The 14,029-nt window shown below is 43.9% G+C and overlaps 1 protein-coding gene across 2 annotated transcripts in view; it reads right to left on the reverse strand.

The window, feature by feature from the left end:
• SRI (sorcin) overlaps positions 1-14,029 on the reverse strand; it is a 92,792-nt gene that overhangs the window by 54,243 nt on the left and 24,520 nt on the right. The window contains exon 1 of one of the 2 annotated variants that reach the window (XM_085631172.1): positions 8,206-8,393. The exons of the other annotated variant lie outside the window; for it this stretch is intronic. Coding sequence (XP_085487298.1) covers positions 8,206-8,256 — 51 coding nt within the window. The 5' untranslated portion in view covers positions 8,257-8,393. Of the gene's footprint in view, positions 1-8,205; positions 8,394-14,029 lie in introns of those variants that run through there. 2 annotated transcript variants of the gene reach the window in all.

Here is a 14,029-nt window from a genome sequence, read left to right on the forward strand (position 1 = left end):
GCGTGAAAAATCAGATCCTGAGGAACACAGTACTTCAACATCTCTTTAGGAAGAATAGATGGAACAGGACAAATAATCATCAAGGAGAGAAAAAGCGAGGAAAACAGAGTGAAGCAGATAGTTGTAACGGGCAAAAATGGCAGCCACTAAGAACAAGACCTTAAAAGAAAGGAAGATTCACTGTATCCAAAGGTTCGAATGGGGGGGTCCTGCAAAGCTTTCAAAACCAAGGGAAGGTCCAGTAAGGGAAAGTAGACTTCACCAAAGGACAAGAGATAGCAAAGCTCTTGAATAACCTAGTAACCAATAGAACTGCCCCACACATTGCTTCACATGAAATGCATTAATTGCATACCATTGTGACTTCCAGTTTGACAGAGAAAGATTTTTATGAAACCCATCCATTAGAAAGAACAGTCTGCCAGAGAGAACCCTTAAACAGAACACCACAAATCAAAGGCCTTCCAGTGTTTGGAATAGGAAGCAAAGAGTAGAAGACTCTAGGTTTCTGAACAACATCAATAATATGATGTAGTAGACCTTGTTCCTCCTAGCTTTGGGGACCAGGAACACAGAGCATGTCCCTTGTCCTTCCTCAGTCTTTGGAACAAGGATGATGGCCATCTTCTTGACCGGGGCCAGAATGCCTTTCTGCAAAACCACCTCTTTCTTGAAGGATCTTGGAACAGGGGTGATTATGAATCCCAATGGTGCTGGAGGTTTTTTTTTTTACTCAATCTGGTACCCCCACTGCAGAACCTCTTGCACCTAGTTGTCAAGCACCATGACCGGATGAAATATTGAATCCAGCGACCAACCTCGTACTCTGGACCATCTACTATTCCCATCCTGGAATAGTAAGAGCGCCGATTGGTGTTCTGGGATCAGGTCTTCCCTTCTCCTGAAAAATCCGGGTTAAATCCTTAATCTCTGCTCCATATTCCGCTGCCACCTTGAAAGTGGTCTGAATGATCTCGCCTTAAATTCAAAGGAGCTCCTGTGGACAGAATGCTTACGAAATAAAAAGACATGCTTCCTTTCTTTAAATATCTTATGATGTTTTTTCTCCAATTCAGAACCCAAACAACTCACCCCCTTTAACAGGGCATTCTTAAGTTTGCAAACTTTTGAGCAGAGTTTGTATTCCAGTCCTTCAATACCAAATTGTGTCTTGCAGCCACAGACACACCACATGAGACCGAATCAAACGACAATCAGATAACAATTAAGCCTGTTTCTCCATGTTCTCCAACAGTTCGAAACATGCTATACACTCCTGCATAGACTGGAAAAGTTCTTTAAAGTCCGACAACAATGATCGTGCTGTGTAAACTCCATAAATCTCACTGCGAAGAGCCAAGTGGGAACCAAAGTAGACTTTCTTTAGTGCTCCATTCACATTTTTTTTTTAAATCTGCGAGATCCTTGAGAACGCTCTCCTGAGACATCAATGAACGTCTCACACAACTCGCTACTACAGAGTCTATATGTACAGGGTCAGGAAATGTATCCTCCGTCCCCTCCAAGCATACAACTTCGACACTAAGCAAGGAATATTAATGTTATTCGAGTCCTTCCACTCATTAAAAACCTCATCCGGACACGATGAATCGGAACCCCCACATTCAAAGGCTTCCTAAATTGGTGCAGAACACCATCCTTAGGCCACCTCCTCAGAGGGAAATCTCATGTTTTCCTCCCCATCAACGCTGCTCCCGCATTGGTAGAATTAACCTCTCCAAACCCAGCAAAGCAAAAATAATCCTACATTATAGGGAGCACATGCCCTGCAAACACTCCATTGCATGCTCTATCACAATCTGCAAGACAGGAAACAAAACAAAGTACTGGGGGAAGGTGATGCTCTTGTAGCTCCCAGTGGAGGGGGTGTGGCTTGTAGCATTTCCGGTTTAGTTTCCTGTCCTGGGATTGGGTAACTAACCTTATTCTTAAGGACTGGGTAGAGGACAATGGAAGTAGAGGTAATGGCTATGCTTAAAAGATTAGGCCGTTTGAGTAAGAAGGAAAAGCAGAATATTAAGAAATAAGTGGAATAAACTTATTTTCGATGGAAATGGGTAATTAGTAGGAAACCCTTAATTGACACCAAACATTGACACACTAGTTCAAATAAATAAATAAAAATATAGCTAAATGAGTGCTCACCTGCCAGTTGTCCAACTATCAGCATTAGGTGAATACTTGTAGGTATTTAAAATACACTCCGAGGCAAATCTGGAAGCAGTTAATGCCAATATGCTACATCCAGATCATTCCTGTGCCTCCAGAACGCCCCTTCAAGTTCACAGCAGAGATCGGAATAGAATAAAGGAGCACGGTTTTGGTCGTAAAGCAATAGCTTTTATATTAAAAAATACCCTACCCTGTTCACAAAAACAGGTTTGCGGCAAAATGCACAGGCACGCCTTGGACACCTGGTTAAAGATGCACACAAGTCCATGTCACAAAGAGCATCGTCCATACATGCCCACACACAAGTGCCAGGCTTCGGCCTGTGCAATTGCACACTCGAAGGAGGGAGGTCGCGTGTGGTGTGGCTCAATAGAAGCAAAACCCAAATTCACATAGGAAAGCACATAGTGAAAAATACTAACTGTCAGACATTCATGTGTGCTATCCTAATGTATACCGCCACCATAAAATCCATGACAGAACACAAATATTTTCTACACCTTTTACACAATTAGAAAGGATGTTTCCTTCTTCAGGTGAAGTGCAAAGGGTTGGATATTTAAAACCTATTCTTTTGGCCACCAGCATCCAGAAGAGGCCTGCTGTCACCATCGGTTATCCCCCCCTGAGCTATTATTACACAGTTCCATATTCAAGAGCCGCCAAGCAACACGGTATCTGTGCTGCTCAACTTAGCCACGAGGAACAAATTCAGGATCTGCACTTCCAAACACTTCAGCTCAAACCTGCACTTTTTACTGAGAATCAGGACTACAGTCGCAGTAGTATTGTATTTGGTAGATTCAAAGATGGCCAGAGACTGAAATCTAAAACTTTTACTGCTCACCCTGAGAAATCATTGCATGCGTGTACCACATAAATGTAGCAAATTCTAGGGTAACTGAAGCCAAAAGTTCCAGTAAATTGGGTCTCACTTGCGCACTCTTAGCCTCAAATGAACACTTCAAACGTACACATCAAATATTAAGTAAAAGGTTGTCTTTACATAGAGCTACTAGTTCAGTAACAGATCTGTATTTCGCAGACCTATACCGTCTCCACCTCTAGCCTTTAAACATGTGTTCTAAAACTGGTCTCCAGTTTTGCATTTATCTTGTACTCAATCAATCAGCATTTGTAGACCACAGCACTGTTAACCCTGGGGGTATCTGGATGCAGGCGGGCAAGGCCTCCGCAGAAAAGCCAGGTCTTGAGCAAACGACAGTAAGAAAAGGCAAAACAGAGGGCAGAAACGCAAAAGCAAAAAGGCAATAACGGCAGAAAAATTAGCAGAGGAGGCACAGAGGGCAGCAGGTAGACCGGCAGCAGAGGGTAGCGAACTTATAGTGGACTGCGGGCAAGCTGGACAGAAGAACTGTTGTAGGGGAAGGTGGAACGAGTACCTGCTCAATGGGGGTACTCACACTATGGGACATTTAGAAGCACCAATTTCCATTAAGAAACAGTCTTAAATAATAATGTAATACATTTATTAGGATTGCATCTAAGAAGCTCTTTAAAAAGACTGGAACTTTTAAAAGGAGATAACGTGTTGATTCAGAAAAAATCTGAGTGCTTTCATAATAACTGCTGGTTTGGGATCAACGTCCGATATAAACACGAATATGTATGAATAATGGAACATCCAATTTCCATTAAAATTAATGAATAACTGCACCCTGGTTGAATTATAGTTACATTATAAATAATTTGGGGCCACATGTACAAAGGTAAGAGTTTGTCATTACCAAAATGTGATTTTTTGCGATTCGCTAGTTGATAATTGCAAAGACCCACATACAAATCATCAGGTTTACACATTTTTCAATTCCCAGTGGGGCGCAAATAGACCTACCACATGAACATTAGTGAGGAAGGTCTCGGTTTGTGACCCATTGGAAATTGCACACACACAAATAAAGTCACAGGTATGGTGGCCTGCTGGGGTCAGCAGACCACCATGTCTGCGATTGCTTTAAGAGCAATCTTTTATTTAAATAAAAAAATAAAAAAAAAAATGCAGCCTATTGTTCTCTAAGAAGAACTGGATGCGTTTCAAACAGATAAATGAAAAGTAGTCCATGGGTCCACTGCCCGCTCTTAAAAAATGTTTTACAAACATCCGGGAAGAGGTTCCTATGGGGATCCTTCCCATCTGCGAATCGGCCACAACCTACTTGAAGTAGGAGGTAACATGCAAATGTGTCGGCAGAAAAACATTTACACATACTACTGCAATTCGATGTTAAGTACGGTCACCCTAAAAACGCCCCTTCCTACTACCGAATCTCAAACCATTTTCCAATTCGGAACTAGGATACTGGATTTGTAAATTATAAAAAGCCTTTTTAGGTCTCGCCTGAGCCAGCGCATGCGCTGCAAGACATTTAGTAGTGTGGTTTCCAAAGTGCTACCACAGCTTTTTTCTGGCCTAGCGCTCACGGTTACGCCCGCGTGCACGCGCGCAGCCGCCAGCTTTCAGCGCCATCTGGAGCGCGATCACTTTAATTTCTGTAGCAGATCACTTTCTCGCGCACACAATTCCCGGTCGTGGCCGCAGGTCTTGCTTGTTTGGGGGGTAGGCGCGGGGAGATTAAGTGATTGGCCTAGAATCACAGGCCGATTCCACAATCAACAAATAATACACATAGCGATAAAAAAACTAATACGTTCTTTCTTTTCTAAATTAGGTTGAGTTGTTTGGAAAGCAATGGTGATAGAAAAGATTATTTTTTAAATGAGAGAATTACTTTTTTGTAATTAACACTCATGGTACATTATTAATTCCAACGGAAAAGGTTTAATTTGTGCGTTCATAAAACTGAGAAACTGCCCCATCCCCTGCTTCGCTGACACACGTCAGTGTTCTAAACGTTCTGCCAAGATAGGATGAACACGACAAGGGTTCCAACTTCCATAAATAACATGGTTGTCCTTTTCTTGTATGTATACCCTTCGAAGGTTAACATGATCTTCATATCAGGTACGTATCCGATATCAACCGAGCAAACTGAAAAAAATATTGAGGTAAACAATCCACTACACCCTTTCCCAGGAAAAGTTGAAGTGCTTTTCCTCGATTGGCCTGCCTTGCCCGACAAACTCTAGAATGGTTGCTGAGCTTCAGCCAATCTCAAAGCTGATGGATACTTTCAAAGAGACTAACAGTGAAAACGGACCGAGGCCCAGCACGATCAGCCACCATCTTTGTAAATGAAACCGAGCCCTTGGGTTGAAAGGAAAAAATTGTTTAGCTATCAATAGAGCGCCTTACTGAACGCTTGTACTACGCGCATCTGAGCAGTCAACCGTTATATCAAGAAAACTTCTTATATGTCTAGTATATTTGAATTATAAGCAATCATAAAATTGCCCCATTTTTCCTTAATAATCACTCAAGACAGAAATAAAGATTCTCACCAAAGAATATTGAATTTCTTTGAGAAATAATAGGGGTTCGATGTTATATAGTTTGCCTAATCTCATGCAATTGGACTCTAGTTTTGTTGTCCATCTTCTACGTTTCGGGAATGATCACCAGGCAAATGATTCCCGGAATGCACAGGGCGTATTTTATGTGTATAAAACCGCTAGAAATTGGCTCGCCGTGTGCAGAGCAGTGAGATGGTCGAAAAGGTTTGGGAGTGTGTGGCTGCAGTGCATGAGAGCGGATTCTGTGCTAGAGTATTTCGTGTGTGGTAGAAGCGTGTGTTTGATCTCCCGCTCAGCACTCATTGATCTTATTTGACCGGCCCAGGATTCTCCGCTGCTGGCCTCGGGCTGGGACGAGAAGAGTTCCTCGGTCGCTAGCCCCTTATTGTCTATGTACATTGAGGCTGCATTAATGCACAAGCAGGTAATACCACTCTAGATGCACAGTATCAGCTCTGTACAGTAGTTTACAAAACCCGTATCCATGTGTAGGGACAGACTACTACTCCGGAGAACGCCTCTCAACGCAAAAATGCAGATCATTGTTTCTGGGACACTGAACCCCGCTGCTCAGTCACTTCAGTTCTGTTGCACCTCTCTCCAAATATCCCTGCTTTGCGTATCTGTGTCCTTCTGCACGGTTTCAGAATCTTGTGGATTGATACAGTGTGCCCGAAACAGCTGATATTTCAGATTAACGCAATAAGACCCAGAGGCACCTTCTTGACTGGGTGAGACATTAGTGGTAAACAGAGTTTTCCTGCCTTTGGTAGTGCGACCCTAGGGTGGTTTCAAATGTCTAGCGGCTCTGAAAACTTTATACCGACTGAGCACTTCCAACACACATTCACACGCATCCAAACACGCACACGCATTCCAATGAGTGTGTGGACTGCGAACGTGGGCCCTCGGCGCTGCCATCCTCCTAACGATGTCTGCTTGGCGCAGTCAATAAACAGTTACTTACTCTATTAGTACCAGTTAGGCACCATGGTGAGCCTTATACATACACATCAAACAATGGTAAAGTCTGAAGTTTGCACAAACTTATATTCTGTGAAATTAATGGTGCAATCACATACAATCCCGAATTTTGTGGAAAATATATTTAATGTGTGTTCGCCCACACACCTCACTCACTTTGTGGTTTCCGGTTTCCTCTTTCTGGTCACTTTTCTTTTTCGCCTCTTCCTTTCACTCCCACATGATTATTTTTCATTCTGTTTCTCCCAGTTTCTTTTTGTCGGACTCCTGCTTGAAGAACTCACAGTTCACAAAACCTCTCAATGTAGCGCTCACAAACCGCAGCTGGGTGCCTTTTCGGGTCAGAATGCCCTACGTAGCGCCAGGCAAGTATGCAGTTCAAAATGACCCTGATCACTCAGACCCCTCCCCTTTTCACAGAGTGGGAGATTTTGGAAAAACAAGCATTGGCATAGCCAATAGGTCTCACCTTTGGGAGCTTGTAAGTGTTCAGCCATGCAACAGTTGGTGTTCTTGCACCAAGGATATTGTGCTGCATAACTAAACACTTATAAGCTCCCAAAAGCAAGACCTATTGGCTATGCCAATGCTTGTTGCATTCGCAAACGGGACGATTCTGCGATTCCGTTTTCGAATACGGAAACTATTTGTACATGGGGCCCCAAGGTTTCATGCTGCAGACAAGCCCTGTGCCAGTCCATCAATGGGGGGACCTTCACACAGGCCTAGCAACATTGTTACCTCTTGAAACGCCAAACAGACACTGAGCATCATTGTTTCATCTAAACGCAACAACAGTCGCCTACTGGGCGTCGGGATTGGATTTGCGTGCAATACGTAACAAAGTCAAGAATGTGCGATGATCATGCGTTTCATTCGGAGACATTTCTTTGCTGCACACGGTGAATAATGTGCAAACCCAGCAAGTTCACATTTAATCAAAAACATTTTTATTTTAAAAAAATATATATATATAATAATAATAATAATAATAATAATAATAATAATAATAATAATAATAATAACGCAACCAAATCGCGTTTCTCCCAGCTTAGTTCGGCGACTTTCACAAGCAGATCATTGCCTCAGCGGATAGTCCACGTCTGCTAGTAAACCACCTCTTGGTTATTTCTGAAATGCAAAGTTTACAGAACCGTTTCACAGTCATGATTCCAGTGCTATGGCGTCCTCTGGTTTTCTAGTAATTGCCAAAGGCTACGTGTGCCTGTCCTACCTGGCGTTGCTAAACACCGATTAGTAATTCACTCCATACATGCCAACATTTCAAGCAGGCAAATGGGGGAGAATTCGAAAATAAAAACGGGGAGGGAGGGGGCGTATTCCCAATTGACTTATCTTGAAACAAAGGCAATTTTAGGCGGGAGGCAGCTAACATTATGCTATTTATGGCTTTTAAAATCATGAGTCTTCCACAGAGTCGGTTGGCATGTGTGTAACTCTGGTAAGGGGTAAAGATTGGTAGTTTTCTCCGAGCATCACTTAACATAAGGGATGCGTAGCAGCCGCGATCCCGGTGGACGTAGGCGAGGGAGCGCGGCAGCAAAGGCCGCTGTGAATTTAAATGTCCGCGCTTACCTGCTGGGGTGCCTGCTGCTGTTGGTAGTATCCGCCGCCGGGATAGGCCATGCTGAGTAATGGTTGAGGAGCGGGTCGGGGAGTTAAAAGTACAGCAACTGTAGAGTGACGACTAGTAAGGAAGGCACTGCTTTCACCTCCCACGCAGCAGTCTAACTACACCGCGCCCACTGGAGTGAACCACTGCGAAAAGAGAGGGGTGGCGTGAAACTCTCGTTTCAGACGCAGAAGCCACTGCCGAGGAAACGCCTCTAATTACGCAATAGGTATTAAGAGACGTTTTTGCAAGTATCAACAGCGTTTGATGGTTGTAAACCTGCGTGCGGGTCCTGTGAACCCCTTGCTACGGAATGGTATAGCCCACTCATCACTGTTTGGCAAAGCAGCTTCTTTTTACAAACAACTTTACTAAGGAATTTATTGCAAACAAGTGGACAGAGCGGGAGCATCAAGAACCTTTTAGGGGCCAGAAATAATTGTTATGTTAATTTCATGGGTGGCTCTTGTAGCGTGCAGTATGTTGTTTTAGAGTGGAGGCGGGTGCAAGGAAAAGTGGTTTCTTGTTCGACTAGGCTTCAAGCTAATTTCATTTCTACCAGCAATTCACCGTGGATTTTTCGCTGTTTTGTCCTATATCCTGCCGAAATTAATTGAAACAGTATTAATTTGCACTGTAATGCGGCTGTAGTGTTCAAAGAAACATTCGTCCTGAAAGTGCCATTAAATGTAAAATATTACATAGCTCCTGCCAAGTAGTCGGTATCACTCATGATGCAAATGCACGATATGCCTTTATTTGCGTGTCCCTACGCCGAGCCTCCAAGCTTCTCAGCTCCATGTGTGCGTAGCTAATCCAGTCCAGTTTTCATTGCTTTGAATTCTGGGATTTGAAGTCCCGATTGGCCTATTATACAACCATGACTACTAGCCCCAAAATGGAAATCAAAAGTGTAGACTGTATAAGCAACTCAAGCGTTAACCTCACAAACACGAGTGTTCTCCCCACACTTTGAGTGATTTATTTTTATTGCAAGCAAGATACCGTGGCAATGCTCAGATCTCAAATCCAGTTTTAGGTCTGACTTGAAAGCTCAGGTGTTGCCTGACCTTATGTGACCAACAGAAAAAGAGTTTGAAAAGCACTGTAGACAGGGGGCTTTCGCTCCGCCCAAATATTGGTGGACATAAGTACAGCATTCAATTGGGTAGAAGTTATGCAGTTCCACCAAAAGGCGTATTGTATCACGGCCTAGAGAACTCCATGATCTTCATGCCTTCCACAAAACACACAACTCACTAACATTTGTACAGTTGTGTCCCGTCTCAATAAAAATGGGCACTCATACTACAAATCTCCACAATGCCTTACGCAAACTCTCCGGAATTATTTTGCAAGTTTATATAGCGCGGACATCGCCCGAAGGCATCAGAGTGCTTTACAACAGTAGAAGGATACAAATGTACAGCGAATTACAGTTACAAAAAGTTACATTAAGTCATTTGCATTGGTAGATGCGACCATGACAATTGCAGCACAACTTTCAATGTTGTTTAACGAAATAGAAATACTGGACAGTATCCCTCCAAGCTGGCATGGCTCCATATTAAATCCAGTTCACAAGGGGGGTGACCGAACAAATCCAGCGAACTATCGACTCATCACACTACTTGACATTGAAGCAAAATATTACGTTTCCATGATTCTGGCTGATTTAACTGAGCGGTCGGAGAAGCAGGACCTAATCCCAATCAATCAAACCGGATTCAAGAAAGGAACCGCAACCACCATGAACATACTAGCGGTATCTCAGATCGCCGACAAATGTAAACGTGATAGGAAAAAAACGACACCTCGGCTTTATCGACCTAAAGGCAGCCTTCGACTGCATGGACCGCCACAGGCTACGGACAAAGCTAAAAGACTGGAAAATCCCAAGAAATATACTACGAGGAATAATCCAACTATACACCAACACCTGGGAAAGAGTCAAAGTAGGCGACGGGATAAGGGTCTTGAGGAAAATCCTGACGAATAGGGGTTTGAAACAAGGATACGTTCTGGCCCCTCACCTATTTACTATACACAAGGTAAGGGGGAGAAGGAATACGCCTTACTTTACCCTCCTCAAAGTCAATACATACACACAAAAGAAAGTAGGGTAACTGAAAGTCGCAATTGTTGTCAAGTTGCAATTCATACAACAATGTATCAGGAGCCCCTTCACTTTGTAAAAACTGCCCTCACCCACAATGTGTTGTGGCATGCTTCATCATAGGGCCGCTGCAAAACGCCTCTGCGCAGACCAACGCTAGAGGCGGAGCAATAGGGTGGGGTAGACAATACAAACAAATAAAGAAGGAAAAGAAAAGGATACAAAAAAGGTGCAGACAATGAGTATTAAAACTAACTAAGGGATATCCTAATAACAATTTTATTACTGGAACCCCTTGTCAGGATTAAACAAGCATTTGCAATGCAATAGGTCTCGCATTTACATTATTTTGAGCTATTGACATTGTAAATGCCAATTTTTTTTAAAAATAAATAAAAGGCATTGTCATTTACAATGCCAATAGCTTAAACTCTTGTTAGACCTATTGGCATTGTATTAGTTCGGTAAGTATAACATTAAAACAAATGGCATCCATATCAAACATGGCAAAACAGTGAAAATTATGTGGCATCACTCTTGCAAGACATTATCAATGAAAGGAGTTAAAAAGGTATTCTTCTCCAAGGGAGTGTTCTCGCTGGCGCTGCTGGCAGGCCCGGTGTTATGTGCCTGGCTGGGTGTGTTGTTATGTGCCCGGTCAGTCATTGTAGTTAACTCGCAAGGATCTATTACAGCACAGTAACAGCAAAGGCCTCATTGGAAATGCAAAGCCCTGTTTGGGGGCGGGAGGGGGGACCAAAAGTGTAAACAAAATGTGTACCAATACCCGTAATCTGAGCATTCCCCAAGTGTTGTTGCCCCTCCCCCACCCAGCATCATGCAACTACTCATGTCTTCTGCTCCGACCCGACCCAGCCCTTCCCTCCCATTCCGAGCCCCCTCCATCCCCGACCTGCCCACGCTCCTCTGCTGTCCCGTCCCGATCGCCTGCTAAAGAAATAAAATAAAGGCGCGGCTCACCAAACTCTTTTTTTCAATATTTTATACTTTTAGTAAGCTGGTAGCATGTTGCCTGTGCCGCACTGCTTATTAAAATAATAAAATATTGAAAAAGTAGAGTTTGGTCGAGCCGCGCCTTTGTTTGGAGTGGGGTGAGGCAGGGTTTGCAGAGAGCCCAAAATGAGTTTGGTGAGCAGCGCTGTGTAAAAGAAAGGCGCGGTTTGTTAAATTTTATTTTTTCAATAGTTTATGATTTTAGTAAGCAGCGCAGCATGGTGTATGTGCCGCGTTGCTTATTAAAAACATAAAATATAATGGTACTCCAATACTTGAAAAATGAAACAGAATTTTCAAACTCCAAGAGTCGGAAGGCCGACACAGCACAGTGGAGATGAGGCATGCAGGCAGGCAGGCAGGCAGCACTTACCGCTGGCGGGCGCACTAGGCTCTCCGGAGCAGCCTCGGGGCACGAATGGTTCGGGGCATACTCGCACACAAAACGTGCAGAACAAAAGTAAAGGCAGGCTAGCGAGTGATAAAACTCGGGGACGTGTTTATTCATGCTAGAGAATGGGGGTGTTGCAGGTTTCAATTCTGGCAAAGCCAACTTAGAGTTTTAGTCTCCTGGGGCAACTGTAACTGGCACCACGAAAGGGCACATATTTAACAGTTTTTACTCACAGCGCCACACAATGATACTTATACAAAATGGTGTCCCCGAAGGACACGTACAACACTGTGGGAGAGTAAGTGTCTAGTTACATGCCCCTGTAAGGAACAAAAGGCTGGGTCAGCTGGATTAAACGTTTAAACTTATGGGGACGGACAAACGCATACACACACACACCACTATAACCGGAGCGCAACCGACTGAGCTGCAAACAACTCAATACATTTGTCACACCCCCAGGAGTGCACACCGGCACCCCCCAGCAGAGCGTAGGCATGCATGCAGGCCCCAGCAGAGCAGAGGCATGCATGCAGGCTCCACACACCCCCAGAAGTGCACACTGCCCCCCCCAGCAGAGCGGCGACAAGGCATGCATGCAGGCTCACACCCCAGCAGTGCACAGAGGTACATCACGCACTTCCCCCTCCCCCAGCAGAGTAGAGACCAGGCAGGCAGCACTCACTGCCGGCGGGCGCACTGGGCTCTCCAAAGCAGCCTCAGGGCACAAATGGTTCGGGGCACACTCGCACACAAACCGTGCAGAACAAAAGGAAAGGCGCAGCCCGCCATATGCAAAGCTACTGCTCGGCATGCTGTGCTCCCTCAAGTTGCCATTGTGCAAATCAAAGAAAAACCAGCACAGAATCTTGCCAAATTGCATAACGGGAGCTTGTTAAAGTGCGGCCGCGAAAGTGAAAGTGATCAAACATCAAAGCGGCCGAGCGGCCGCGAAAGTGAAAGACAACGAGTGCTTTCAGGCTGCCAAATGGTGCGCGCGCCCGGAGCACATGCACTGTAGTTGGCGGCCTGAAAGCACTCGTTTGCACTTCCAAAAGTGCTTACTATAAGTCTCGCCAGAGCAGCGCTAAAGCGCTGTCTCAGGCGAGACCTAAAAAGGGTAATAAGTACCCCTGGATGATGGGGAAGTATTATGCACTCTCCACCCCTCCGTTCTGCATATAGGTCAACATGTTTCTGCCAGATCCCGTATCTCTACTGGCATTCATCAGGACCAAAGGATCCCTATGCTTGCTTTCTTTTCTGTCAAATATGCCCCTAATCTCTCACTATACTAAGTGTTACTCCACCTGTTTAATATTGTGCAGTCCAGTACACTTACTCTTTATTAGAGATCTGTAAATGAAGAGAAGACAAAACAACATATGAAAGAAGTCTGTGCATTAATAAACAGACAAATAACAATGGTAAAACAAGTGAAGAAATTGTGCTCTCTGATACCTTATATAATCAACCAAATATGGTGAGACACAAATTATACGCCACTTTTCATGGGGGAACAATGGCCCTATTTCTCTAATACGAACAGTAAGTGCAAGTGTCATTTATTCAAGCATTATGTGTCTATGTCCAAGAAGAAAACGAACACACCTGTATAAAAATGATAATGCTGGTAATCATGCCCCAACAGTACTCTTAACATTAGAAATATCAATTAATGTGCTGAAAATTACACATTACCCAACACTAAGTACATCTTACCGAGTTTATTGAGTCAAGCACTAGAAATGGCACGGTAGTAGAGGGCGACCCCCTGTAGTCACACACTGTTAGGAGAAATTGCCGTCAGGTAAGTATTGTAAACCTATTTAACCTGTTCACGAGCGACTTAGCTCAAAGGTTGGATCAAACTAACACTCACCCCCCAAAACTAGGGCCGCTACCACTGTCAAACCTCTCTTACGCTGACAAGGTTGTACTGATGAGCCTAACGCTCAGTAGATGTCCAGAGGGCGCTGACAAAAATGCAGAATAATCTCACAATAAATAAACTGGAAATCAACATAAACAAGACGAAAACCATGCTGATTCAAAATAGATCTAGCCGCAAACTCAATATCTGGCTGAACGGCAAGAAGCTGGAGGAAGTTTCAAACTATATATACTTAGGAGTCTACAGACAACAGATTCAATCAACAAGCACAACGGAATTGCATGGAAAAAAGGGCTGGTGCGTTAAGATTCGCCTTCGGTACTCTAGCACAAAAACTGGCGTGTCCATCATTTAAGCCACTACTAGCAG

Source organism: Triturus cristatus, chromosome 10, assembly GCF_964204655.1.
Source record: "Triturus cristatus chromosome 10, aTriCri1.1, whole genome shotgun sequence".
Taxonomy (NCBI): Eukaryota; Metazoa; Chordata; class Amphibia; order Caudata; family Salamandridae; genus Triturus; species Triturus cristatus.